We start from the raw sequence: 13,951 nt of genomic DNA, 5'->3' as shown, positions 1-13,951 counted from the left end.
TATGCAAGTTGTAGTTGCAGTGCGGAAGTAAATTCCAAAAACGTAAATAAAAATCCACTCTTCAATTCGTTAAACTTAAAGACAAAGGATCATTATAAAAGCCGTTTAAATCTAAACAAGAAAAACACTAAAAAAACACTTACCCGAAATATTCAGAGATCTTGAAAGTCCTGAAAGTGAGGCAGTCGGCATCGAATCAGAATCGAAAAGCTTGCATTTGTAGTAATCGCCGATGTTCTTGTACGAGGTTAAAAGGACAGAATCGAATTGGTACATATCGTCTCCAGACACTTTGACCAAATTTGATTGGGTATTACTGATTTCTCTTTGGTTCCCATCGTAGCCAACTAAACTTGCAAACCCTTTCAGATCCTGGTGGAATTGGAATTGACATCCCGATACTGTCACACCGTTTGGTTGGATACTTTGCATTTCAGGTACATTTTGGTATATACTGGGATTTGGTACAACATAGAGCTGTTAGAAGTGAATTTCTCTTCACCGATTTCAATCAGACATTCAACTGTTCCATTGTTCACGAAATGAGAAAATGAGTAGTTTCCCATAACGAAGGATACACCTTCACTAATCACTCGAGTTGTATTTACATCGAATCTTTCTTCTCCAAGCAAAATGTAAGAGTACGAAGTCAAATCAAATGATCGCGAAGTGCTATACGAGCAACCATTTATGACAGTGCTGTCAAGTGTTCTGAAGATTTCTGGTTTGCTTGTAAACACAACGTTATTGCTACTGACATCCAATCTGACAGTCGACGACACCACTTCGCTTGCTCCTGTCCTTTCGTAATTCAAGCGACAAGAATAATCTCCACTTTCACTGGAGTTCAAGTTTCTCAAACTCAACGGGCTAACTGTAATGTTGTACGAATTCATATCCCAAACAGAAGTAAACTGGCTATCAACATCCAAAACTTTTCCATCCTTCAACCATGAAACCGTTATGTCTTTTGTGAAAACAGAGCTAAACTGGCATCCATCCAAAGTAGCGTCATCGCCAATGAAATATGCCGCCTTGTTGAATGTTGGGATCTCGATGCTTTTTGGATCTAAATGAAAAGACCAAAATCGAGCTGTTCATTCAAAATAGCAAAAGCTAATGAAAACTACAAAGACGACGTGATAAGCAAGTTGTAGTTGCAGTGCGGAAGTAAATTCCAAAAACGTAAATAAAAATCCACTCTTCAATTCGTTAAACTTAAAGACAAAGGATCATTTTATAAAAGCCGTTTAAATCTAAACAAGAAAAACACTAAAAAAACACTTACCCGAAATATTCAGAGATCTTGAAAGTCCTGAAAGTGAGGCAGTCGGCATCGAATCAGAATCGAAAAGCTTGCATTTGTAGTAATCGCCGATGTTCTTGTACGAGGTTAAAAGGACAGAATCGAATTGGTACATATCGTCTCCAGACACTTTGACCAAATTTGATTGGGTATTACTGATTTCTCTTTGGTTCCCATCGTAGCCAACTAAACTTGCAAACCCTTTCAGATCCTGGTGGAATTGGAATTGACATCCCGATACTGTCACACCGTTTGGTTGGATACTTTGCATTTCAGGTACATTTTGGTATACTGGAAAGTAGAAAAAAGTATGATTTATGAATTATTAGAAAAAAGGTAACACTAATGTTTAAAAAAGCGGCCGTAGTGCAATAGTATGGTGTGAAAGGTCTTGGGTTCAATCCTCGAAGGATCATACCAAATACATCGAACTTTGTAAAAAATTGTACTTGGTTCAAGGTCCTGGAAGGGTTAGTTGTCCAAGAAGAAAGAAGAGCCCTCAGGTCGCCTCCAACTGCGGGTTGCAGATTTACTTACTTCCTAAAAGTAATTTAAGAATCTCATGCCTGTTCCAATGCTTATATTATTATATTACCTGGACTTTCGTACAAAAGTGAATAGTTAGATGTTATTGTTTCTCTGACAGTTTGGATGACACATGAAAAGTTGCCAGTTGAAATGTTTTCATTGATTGTGAGACTGGGAAATGTGAAGATTTGATTTGACGGTAGAGTAGAGACGTCTTCCGATACTTTGATGAGTGTCTCGTCTCTTCTGATGTAGAGGTACTGCATCAATGATTCGTTAAGAAAGGAGACGTATACACATCCGGAAATCGTGGTGTTGCTTAAGGTTCTGGTTAACGATGGTCGATTCTTGATCTCGACATCGAACTCTGGAAAATAATTGGAGAATGCGGTGAAGATTTACTTAGAATATCTGGTGTGGGAAAACTGACAGGTTAGTGGGATAATAGTATCACCAATGGCATGCAGCTATTTTTTCAACCGATTCATTATTATATCAATTTCTAATAAAATATTCAAAATAGAGTTAGGTGATACGTACGATTGACAAAAATTGGTAATTGTTTCGTTCTGACTTTCATGGTTTGATTGTAACGAAGGACACACCAGTATCGTCCACTGTTCTCTGAATCCACATTAACAAGCAGGAAGTCTTCTGTTGTAAGAGAATAGCTGCCAATACTAATACTCCATGAGAATCGAAAAGCGACATTCTGAATAAGAGGTGAACCATCCTTGACGAGAGATATGGTGATGTTTTCGGTGAACATGGAGCTGAACATACAATGCGTGATGGAGATGTTTTGACCAGTGTGGTAAGTCTGAGATGTCGAGTTTGGATGAACCATCGCTGACGGCACTGTTAAAATAAAAAGTATTAACTAGTGTTATAGTTATTAATTGATGAAGTGTGGCAAACGGGTACAACGAAATAACAAAGCTGATTCAAATCGTTGTTTTCCCTTTACATGGACATTAAGAACATTAGATGAGCGCTATTTTACCGTTTTGATCCAGTTTGAAAGGCTTCACATCTGTTATTCTTGTGGCGGTTGTTAGATTTGCCTTTGGTGTATCCTTTTCGACCGTAGTCGCGCGGTCAGGTGCGTGCCACTTAATCATTTAATTATCCCCCTAAACTCGATCCAATCCTTTTTTAAACCTTTTTCTATTGTCTGGAGGTGCGAAAAAAAGACTGGGACGGTTTTAGGGTGGTTAAACGGACAAAAAATGCCAGCATGGCAATCGGCGGCTACGGTTGAAAAGGTGTATTCATGGCGAATTTCCTTTGGAGCTTTAGAGATTTCATATAATTTACCCAAATTAAGTATGGAAGTAAGGCTCCAGTGAAAAGTGAAAAAACAGAGGGTAGCACTTACGTTTGACATTGACAGCCAATGAAGCTTTCGAGAGGTTGGACACTTTCATTTCCAAAGGATCAAAAACATGGCATCGAATAAACGTCCCCAAATCCTCATAACTGTTCACCGTAATGGAATCAAACGTATACGTATCATTTTCAGCACGAGTTGACGGTGTGATAGTTGTTGGTATCTCTTTGATGAAAGTATTGTTTTGGTCATAGATAGTGAATGAGTAAACATCTTTGGATGAAGAGACTTGATGGTATTTGAATTGACAGCCAGTAATAGTGATGCCATTTCTAGTGTTGAGTGTGGTAGTCGGAATTGATTGGAATTCTATGGAAGAAAGAAAATTAACATAAGAAAGTGGTCACTCGGCATCTCATCTAAACCCTTTCTACGACACATATTGTAAATTGAATGAAACAAATATATTTAATTTCAAGTAAGAAGTGTGTTAAAATCGCAAATGATATCATATTACGTGGTTTATTTCCGGAAAGAAAAAACGCTGACCTATTTCTGCATACAGTTTGGAAGAATTGGATTCGAAAGTTTCATCGCCGATTTTGATGACGCATGAAAAATCACCATCTGTGATTGGCTCGTTGAAAATCGTTCCAGGTTCTGAACCATCAAACATTGACGAATGATTGGTGGCGCGGACTAATCCTTTTTCACTTTTGGTGAATAGGTATTGCGTCAAGTTTCGATTTCCAGCAGAAGAGTACTGACAACGAGAAACGAAGGTCTGCTGGAGAGTACGTTGGATAACAGGTCGTGATTGGAAGGCAACATCATTACCTGGATGAGAATGAATTTTATAAGTTAGTTATAGGAAAATTAGAAAATATATGTAGCTATTAAAGGAGCAATTCTTTTATCTATTATTTAGCTACTCTTTATCTCGATCACTCCGGCTCGATTGAAAAATTCCCGTATACACCCTAAAAGTAATCGAGTTTTAGAAAAACAATAACAAGCCGTGTTATGTGGTGGCGATTTGCCCCTTTAACAGTAGAAAAAGATAAACTGCACAAAGAAATTCGTCTCTAGATCAAACAATCTGAATACGAATTAAGGTAGGTCGTTCACAAACTCTTCTAAGTTAGAGGGCTGATTAAAGGATAATTATTAAGTCGGACCACTTTTCTGGGACAATAAAAAAAAACTGAAATTGGACAGGAGAAAGACCTTACTTTTTACAGTGATAGTAGCAGGACCAGATTCTACATAAAGACTGCTGTTGGATATCGATTGCAAACGACACCGATATGCACCACTATCAGCCGTGTTATTGGCTTGTGCCACAAAATCTTCAACATCTATGGTAAAAGTTCCATTCATCCAAGTCGAATTGAAACGGGCGGTCTGTATTACGGTATCATCTTTGAGGTAATAGATTTCAATGTCTTTATCCAGTGTCGAGTTGAATTGGCAATTTTGAATTGTGATTGTTTCACCGATGTAAAATGATGGTTGTGTTGGAACATGCTGTTGAAGTATGGAAGGAGCTGAAAATAGAAGATTTTAATAGCTTATTTATTTGAGTTATTGAAGATTCGAAAGAAGAAGACTTTATGCGTAGCTATTTTTCTCCAACGAGCTTCGGAAGCCTAGAAAAGAGTGTACAAGTCTATTTTCATCTATCTGCCGAGAGTGCTCAATGATATCAGAGCTTGTTCAAGTTAAAAGAAAGAGACTTTGATTTATAATTTAGAACTTTAAGAAAAGAATGTATGCATAGCAGGAGCAATTTTTAACTTGTTTTCATCAAAATAAATAGGATTATCATGGAAGACGGATATCAGAATGTGAACCAAGCGCACCATTTGATAAATTATACTAGAAAAAAACAAGTTTCCACTTCATACATACCAGAGAAAGAGAACGTTTGTGATCTGTCTGAAAATATATCTTCATCTCTCATTGAAATTTTACATTTTGCGAAGCCTCCGAGTACATCATAAGTCGTCAAATATGACAAATGGAAAAGGTATCCATCTTTGAGATCGGTGTTTTCAACGACATAAGATGGCAGAGATTTGAGTAATACAGATTTCGAATCATAAATCTCAAATGATACGTTGGCATCACTGCTTCGCAAAAGTTGATGGTATTTGAATCTACAGCCACGAAGTTTTATACCACGTTCAATAGTGGATTTTTGGTTCGGTAAAACAGAAAATTCTAAAAAAAATCAAATTCAATTTTTAGCTCGGATTCGTAAAATTTCCAGTGGAGAAAAATTCAAAAAAAAATATCTAAAAAAGCGATAAAAAGCGTATACTATTTCAATACTCCAAGCATGCAAGGTTTGGGAGTAAATAAAAACGAAATTAGCTCATTATCCCTTAATTTCGTGGATGGGCTAAGCTGCGAGATTCTATCTCGACAAAATTTTATCCAAAACGAAACGAAAGGTCAATAAATAAATCAAATGGTAGAACTGAAAAGATGAAGATACCTGGCTTCTCGTACAATTCAGCTGCTTCAGACTCAAAGGTTTCATCTTCAATTTTGATGACACAACCGAAGAATCCCTCTTCAATATAATATTGGAAAATCAAAGCTGGTAACATAAACTCCGAATCACCAGAAAGTCCACTGGATGAATCTTCTGGGTAGGAGTAAAGTGTGCCGTTGAATTTGATATACGCGTGTTTAATCAGATCTGTTCCTTGGTTTGAAGTGTATTGACACCCTCCGATAGTAGTGTTGGTTGATGAACGTTCAAGTTTTGGGGTGGAGGTGAAAGTGGCATTGTTACCTGGTGATTGAGCAAATAAAAGAAAACAGTGTGTTCGGTTTGGTGTTTCAGATGGAATTCGTACTAATCCTAAGTTATGATATCCTTGAATAAAGATTGCATTGCCAGACTAATTTACCGAGCTAAGGGGTAAAGTTTTCAAAACGTGTGGGTTTCCAAAGGGGTCAGAAACTTTTTATCGTTAAATTTTTTAGAAAAAATCTAATTGATTTCTCAATCACCATTTAAGCTTACCATAAACTTTCAAATTCAACACTGGCGATTCAACGGATCGAGTTTGACTCTCAAAAAGGAATTCAATTCTGCAAGTGTAATTCCCACTGGAGTTTGTTCGCATCCGAAGCTCACTTTCATCCGGCTGTACCAAGAAAGAATCGACATTCCACTTGAAATCATCAGTGGACACGTTAGATATAAATCGATTGTTATGGTGCAAAGACATTCGGAGATCACCAGTGAAAAGTGTGGTAAAGTTGCACCCTTCAATGATGACCTCATCGCCGACAAATAACGATGTTTGTTTTGTGATCGGTCCATTAACGAATGTTGGCACTGAAGAAAAGCAAATCAAAGTCTTACAAAATTCCTCGTAATAAAGGCTGCTTCCTAAAGCATTACAACAACTTTTTGAAAGGGTTTTTTGATTTATCTAGACAGTGATTTATACAAATAACAGGGCATTGAACAGGAAGAACAAATAAACATAACACATAAAACACAACAACTTACGAGTAAAGTGAGTCTTGTTAGACCTTTGGGAAATCACTGGCTCCATCACATCTTTTGAATCGAACAAAGAACATCGTATGAATGACCCAAGGTCTTTATAAGTCTCCATCATTGCTGGAGCAAATTCGTAAACATCTCTTTCTTTTGATTTGACGATAGTTGTAGGAACTCTACTGATGGCGTTCATGTTCGAATCGAGGATAGAAAAGAATGCATCTCCTTGTAATAGCTGGTGATATTTTATTGAGCAACCGATGATTTCGACTCCTTCTTGCTTTGGATTAAGAGCCTTTGGCACAGTGATAAATTCTATAAAATTGAATATAATATTTTCATTTGGGAAACTTTGTATTACTTTTACCTTAGTATCGTTGAATTTAGAAAATGACTCGATGAAGGTCGAATTGAATTTGACGGGAAAAAAAGCTCTCTCTCTCTTTTTGAAATTTTCTTTGACCTTGACCAGCCTTGACGGCATTATTTTGTCATACCTGGGTGATTATAAACCATAGTAGCGTTGGACTCGTAACGATTAGTTCCCAGCACGATAACACAAGTGACATCACTCTGTTGCAACTTATACGGAAGGGTTGTATTTGGAAAATAGAATCTGTCATTTATTGAAGATTCACCGGAGCTTATGGTAAGGGCGTTGACTTTTTGTAATAGTGTTCCATTAACAGCAATGTAAGAGTGTTGAAGGAGACTTTCGTTTCTGGCAGACTTGTATGTACATCCATTGATGTTTGTTGTGGTGAGGGTTGTGTGAATAATCGGCTTGCTGGTGAAATAGACATCACTTTCTAAAACATGGAATAAAAATAAAAACTTTATTGAAAAGTGTGTAGACAAATAAAAAGCCTCATTTCTAATCCACCTCTAACGCGAATCTGTCTACTCACCATCCACCAGCAAGGACCCCGAGAACGGTAAACCACAAATGATGAAAATAATTAATTCTAAACATCTCATTGTGCTGAGAGTACTTTATAGTCCATAAGAACAGTTTTCGATGAATTGCTTCTCATTTTTCGAAATTGAAACTATTTAATGAAAAATCAGTACAAACTAATGGCAGTTGTACCGAAAAGGAAATAGTATTAGTGAATTTGATATGACATTAAAATTTGCGGAAAGAAATCTGCGAGAATGTCGTGCATAGCAAGGTGAAGCAAAAGGGAAACAATTAAACTGAAGGGTAGTCATAAACAGGAAAATGTGAGTGAGATATTGCAAATCCAAGTTTTAAAAGGGAAGTGCATCATTAAGATTACTTCGATTGCCAAGAAAATGATGTGTTCAGCAAAGGAAATGTTTATCACGTGCTGTTCCCTTACATGTGTTCTCTGAGGTAATCAATTTTATTGAGAATTTTCGTGTGAAATGTGACTATTTTTTATTTTAGAAATTTTCTGATCAATTTTATTGAGAATTTTCGTGTGAAATGTGACTATTTTTTATTTTAGAAATTTTCATATCTGTCACGCTTAGCTTATTGATAGCTAGGTAAGAGAATACAACGAGGTCAAAGAAATATTCTGCGAAAACAAAAGATTACCTTCGATATGGACACGATATGATTCTGATTCGATTCGAAACGTTTTATTGTTGTGCATTCCATCGATTCGACAGGAATAAAGACCACTGACATTTGTGGTGATATTGCCATACTCTATCTGATCAAGTTGAACTTCAAAGATATCCCCAGTCCACACGAACATTTGATCTTTCAACTCTACGACTTGGCGACCATTTGGAGTGATGGTTGTCAAGGTGAAACCCTTGATGAATGTGGTGTTGAACGAACAGCCATCCATGGTGAAAGCAGATCCGGTGAAGTAAGATTCTTCAGCTGCTGACGGTCCACTGATGAACGAAGGTACTGGAGAAGCAAAAGAAGATAAAGAGTGAGTAAATCTAGAAATTTTCCAGAATAACATTTAGAAGGACAACATTTTTATCTATTTAGCATTCATTCATGTTATTTTTAAAGACGGCATAAAATTATCTTTGACCCGGTAAAACAAGTATTTCTAAACAGTGCTGGACAAGAAAAGTTGATCCTTGGTTACTGGTATCCTAAAAGGAGTTCATGACCCTTGAATATAAAGTACTGGAAGATTTGTACAGGTCTACCCGCGTTCCCATTTCATTGATATTAATTATTACTCACAAGCAACTTCGATTTCTGCAGAAATATTGGAAATCGTTCTTTTTGCACCATCATTTATTTCACAGTAGAAATAAGAGCCCATAACATCATAAGAAACAATAACAATCGACGTCATTTCATATACATCGTTACCACCAGAACCAAGCCTTGAAAAGGTTGTATTGATTCTTGCCATAGGTGTTCTATCATCATCCAGAATTACCAAGAATCCGGTTGAAGGTTCTTGGTGATATTTGAAACGACATCCAGAGATTTCTACACCCTCAAAGCTTAATCTCTCCAGTTCTGGTTCATCGAGAAATTCTGAAATTAAAATGATTTATATTTATTTTTATTCGATACAGAGAACAGTCACTGAAAAATTGAGCACATGTTGAAGTATCATCTTCTAAATTAAGATGCTTTCTGTTTATTTAAAGGAGTTGAAGGAACATACACTGGAAAGCAGTGAAACAAAAAACTCAAAAGATGTGTAACCAAATTAAGATAAAACACAGCACGTTTTTGTTGAACGATATTTCGTAGCTTGCGTGTCTTTTTCAAGTTGGAAAGTGAAATATTTGTGGCAGATTTGATCAAAACATGGACGGTCATGGTCCAGAAAATCATTTTTCTTCTCAAAATGTTTTATAAACTTATAAAACCATAAAAAATCATCTATACCTGGTTCTTTGTACAGCATCGATGAATTGGAGACAAACTCCTCAAGAACGACCGGAAAACCAACTCGAACAACACACCAAAAGTCACCAGAGTTGATTCGATAAGGGAACTTCCATTCAGGGAAAGAAAGTAATCCCTTTTCATTCTCAAAACTCAATGTTGAACCAACGTAATGTGCAGTTTGGTTGTATCTGATAAAACCATTGCTAACGGCACTCTCGACATTCGCCGTCGTGAATTGACATCCTTTGACGATAGTTTCGTTGTGTGTCCGGTATAAAGTCGGCTTGGTCATGAATCGAACATCGTTACCTTGAAAAAAACAGAAACAAAATAACCAAAGGCTTGTTGATAACTTGAGATAATCCATAGTCCAGGCAAAAAAATCCATTGGCTGAATTTCATATTTTATTCAATGCTCAACTCCGATTTTATCAGAAAAAAAATTTAATATCTATCTCTGTAATAATAACAGTCATTTTAAATCTTTTACATAAATAATTTCAATACCTATGCGTCAAGACGGTAACAGTATTATTCAATTCAAAATTTATCACTGATATTGCATAAAATATATTTAGTTCTGTAAAGCGTAATACCCTTATCGATAAGAGAAACTTCTCGACATCTTATTCTGCAGATATGTATCACCATACTAGATTTGTATGGATAAAAGCATTATTTTACCGTAAAAAAAGAGAAAAGCCACACTCACTTCGAACATCGTGGAAAGCTACTTCAGAAATAGTTGTCTCCGTTTTATTCAGATGAACATATTTCACCACACAAGAGAAATTAGCACGTAATTCTTTCGTCAAAATGGTTGAATTATTATCCAATACATAAGTGACCAGATAATGGTCGTCATGCCATGTCATGTCCATTGATTTATTTTCGATGATATTGTACTCCATCTCATTTTTGACTTCGTAGAATTGAATTCCTCTAGTGAAGAGTGTTTTGTACTGGCATCCAGTGGTGTTCATTTTATCACCAATATAGACTGGTGGTGAATAGAATGTCCTGGTGAAGGATGGTGCTGAAAGAAAAGTGTGAAATAAAAAACAAGTAGGTTAACTTTGCAGAAGATCTGTTGGTTAAAATGCTGGTTTCAGCTTTTGTTTACACTATGTTGTGGTGTGAACCAGAGACAGAGCCTCCATAGTAATTGTCTTCAGCTATTAAAGTCATTGCATTTTCCTCATCATTACATGTTTAAACACTAACTAACGTAATCTCTTACCATATGCTTCTATTGTTTATTCTACTGTGTCAATGTAAGAGGCGCACCTATTTTTGTATATCATTAAAAAGAATAGCTTTCATTACACATTTATGCTTCAATCTCCGATTCAGATGAATATATAAAAGGAAGTATTCTTACAGCTCTTGCATTTCGAAAACACCCAACAATTATGGAAATTCAAACCATTCCCTCTGTCGACGAATTGTGTGTGCACATAACAACCTTGGTTAAATTGAGTCCAAATCAATTCACAGCCAGTAGTCTTCCCTGGGTAAGCGAGACATTTTTCCAAACATTCTTGGTGTCTTTCTTCACTGTTTCCACCCAATGCATCCAATTGGATCACACCAGAGTTCTGGTCAGCCCCATTTTGAGTAACACAGAATCCTAGTTCTTTAGGACAGTTTCCTTTTGAAGGTACTAAATAAATATAAAAAGGGATTAAAGATATGAGAATTGTATCCCTGCTTAATTTTTAAAATAATCATTTTTTTTTAAAGCACCTTCACTGAAAACATGAGTCTTTCACAGATCGACAGACTATTACAGGACTTCAACACCACAACACTTCTAATACCATGTTTGTTTCAATCCGGAATTAAAAGCTCTTTTACAGCTAATAAGACTTTGATTGATTCGGAAGAAAATTGGCACAAAGAAATAATAAGAAGGCTTACAAGTGTAAATTGCAGCAAGCGACAAATCTGATACTTTGAAAAATGAATCTGTTTCACCAAAATATGACAATCGACATTGGTAATAAACTCCAAGATTTTCATAATTGTCAACAATCAAAGGATCCGTGAAATAGGTATCGACACCAGACTGTGACACATTCACTGGAATCTCTCTTACAATGTTTTTGTTTTGATCAAGTACCAAATAAGAGGTTTGGCTCAAAGGCTGGTGATATTTGAATGTGCACCCTTCGACAGTGATCCCGTCTTCGTTAAACTCTTTGTAGTTTGGTGAGGTGAGGATTTCTGAGAAAGCAAAAAGAAAATAAATTTACTTTATATTCTAAATGGGAAATTCGTAAGAAACCATTTACTCTACAACACTGTCTGTCGAAAAGTCTTGGGAAAAATCATCTCTACCTGGTTCTTTGTATAGCATCGATGAATTGGAGACAAACTCCTCAAGAACGACCGGAAAACCAACTCGAACAACACACCAAAAGTCACCAGAGTTGATTCGATAAGGGAACTTCCATTCAGGGAAAGAAAGTAATCCCTTTTCATTCTCAAAACTCAATGTTGAACCAACGTAATGTGCAGTTTGGTTGTATCTGATGAAACCACTGCTAACGGCACTCTCGACATTCGCCGTCGTAAATTGACATCCCCTCACAATAGTTTCGTTGTGTGTACGGTATAAAGTCGGATTGGTCACGAATCGAACATCGTTACCTTGACAAAAGCATAAACAAATTAACCAAAGGCTTGTTGATAATTTGAGATAATCCATAGTCAAGTCAATGGTTAGCAAATTCTATGAAGCATTTTAAATTCAAATTTGTCAGTTTTCCGATGCATAACTCGAATATTGATTTCATCAGTAAAATGTTTACATATTAGTATCTATAATATTTTTTTATATCATACGTCTTTTAGCAAAGGGGTTTTATAATTTTGAATCTTTTACATAAATCAATTCAATACCTATGTGTAAAACCGGTAACGGTATTACTCATTGATATACTCGTTGATATAAATTGTATAAAAAAGTTGAGGATGTTCTAAAAGGCGTGGTAATAAAAATTTCCTTTAATTGAATCATAACTTTCACTGGTAATGATTTTATGATAGGTGAGTCGGGTTATGAGCGACTTGCTTCAGTTATGCAATCAATTTTACTCTTAAAACTCAACATAGAGCGCGCAGTATTTTATTCGTAGCCGTTCAAATAGATTTTTTTCATAGTGAAGACTTATTCTGCAAGTCTGCATCACTATTCTATATTTTTCCAGGATGTGAAACCGAGATTTAAAGATGCACCCTAAGGTATAACACCTAATATGGTGTGAAACATAAGCATGCTCATAAGCCACACTCACTTCGAACATCGTGGAAAGCTAATTCAGAACCAGTTGTCTCCGTTTTATTCAGATGAACATATTTCACCATACAAGAGAAATTAGCACGTAATTCTTTCGTCAAAATGGTTGAATTATTATCCAATACATAAGTGATCAGATAATGGTCGCCATGCCATGTCATGTCCATTGATTTATTTTCGATGATATTGTACTCCATCTCATTTTTGACTTCGTAGAATTGAATTCCTTTAGTGAAGAGTGTTTTGTACTGGCATCCAGTGGTGTTCATTTTATCACCAATATAGACTGGTGGTGAATAGAATGTCCTGGTGAAGGATGGTGCTGAAATGAAGGTAATGAGTTTTAAAACATGTAAGTTTGACAGTACGGTCGGACTTTTTGATTTAGTTAAAATCTGACTTATAAATTACCGTCTCTATCACAGTATTTCGAGTAGGATAACTATGAGATTAATGAGTCAGTGCACCAGGTTTGCAACCTTTGACACATACTGAAGAATAAAGAAAAGTCTCAGAAACAGAATAACATAAGATAAACAATATCTACTGACCCACATCTATTTGAGCCTTTCAAACATACATTCATAAGAACCAATCAATTTTTGTTGAGCTTTGCTTCTATTTATTTGGGCATTTTTGAGAGAAAATCGAGGTGTTTAGACTTACCTCATTTTTTTTACTTTGATGCAAAATTGTTTTGACGAACAAGTCATTATTCTTATAAAAAAGGGTACTTTAGTCCTATTAATTAGTAGATTGCAGTAACGGAAAGCAGTAAATACAAGAAAGTAACCTCTCTTACTTGTTTTGCACTTGGAGAACACCCAACAACTTTGAATGGAGTCTAATCCGTTAGTTCTAGCAATTGGTTGTGTGTGTACATAACAACCCTGATCCGATGTATCAAGCCAATACAATTCACAGCCAGTAGTCTCCCCTGGATAAGCAATGCATTTTTCCAAACATTCTTCATGTCTTTCCTCACTGTTTCCACCCAATGCATCCAATTGAATCACACCAGAGTTCTGATTAAATCCGTTTGACAGGGCACAGAATCCTCCCTCCCTTGGACAATTGGTCTTTGAAGGTACTAAACGAATGCAAAGTTAAAAGAT

At 36.2% G+C, this 13,951-nt stretch overlaps 1 protein-coding gene across 1 annotated transcript in view; it reads right to left on the bottom strand.

Moving 5' to 3' along the window:
• Positions 1-13,951, bottom strand: part of LOC136806537 (uncharacterized) — a 43,663-nt gene that overhangs the window by 6,112 nt on the left and 23,600 nt on the right. Inside the window, exons 34-55 of the mRNA XM_067063126.1 lie at positions 13,639-13,926; positions 12,835-13,158; positions 11,876-12,187; positions 11,456-11,761; positions 10,917-11,198; positions 10,248-10,571; positions 9,533-9,844; positions 8,870-9,172; positions 8,255-8,578; positions 7,188-7,499; positions 6,697-7,005; positions 6,202-6,519; positions 5,665-5,967; positions 5,076-5,387; positions 4,397-4,711; positions 3,714-4,001; positions 3,213-3,533; positions 2,375-2,692; positions 1,902-2,201; positions 1,289-1,597; positions 426-1,069; positions 144-372 (exon numbers count right to left, since the gene is read on the bottom strand). Coding sequence (XP_066919227.1) covers positions 144-372; positions 426-1,069; positions 1,289-1,597; positions 1,902-2,201; positions 2,375-2,692; positions 3,213-3,533; positions 3,714-4,001; positions 4,397-4,711; positions 5,076-5,387; positions 5,665-5,967; positions 6,202-6,519; positions 6,697-7,005; positions 7,188-7,499; positions 8,255-8,578; positions 8,870-9,172; positions 9,533-9,844; positions 10,248-10,571; positions 10,917-11,198; positions 11,456-11,761; positions 11,876-12,187; positions 12,835-13,158; positions 13,639-13,926 — 7,053 coding nt within the window. The remainder of the gene's footprint in view (positions 1-143; positions 373-425; positions 1,070-1,288; positions 1,598-1,901; positions 2,202-2,374; positions 2,693-3,212; positions 3,534-3,713; positions 4,002-4,396; positions 4,712-5,075; positions 5,388-5,664; positions 5,968-6,201; positions 6,520-6,696; positions 7,006-7,187; positions 7,500-8,254; positions 8,579-8,869; positions 9,173-9,532; positions 9,845-10,247; positions 10,572-10,916; positions 11,199-11,455; positions 11,762-11,875; positions 12,188-12,834; positions 13,159-13,638; positions 13,927-13,951) is intronic.

Source organism: Clytia hemisphaerica, unplaced genomic scaffold, assembly GCF_902728285.1.
Source record: "Clytia hemisphaerica strain Z4C2 unplaced genomic scaffold, Clytia hemisphaerica genome assembly, whole genome shotgun sequence".
Lineage (NCBI taxonomy): Eukaryota > Metazoa > Cnidaria > Hydrozoa > Leptothecata > Clytiidae > Clytia > Clytia hemisphaerica.
Note: the sequence above shows the minus strand (reverse complement) of the source record. Positions and strands in the feature narration are given on the sequence as shown.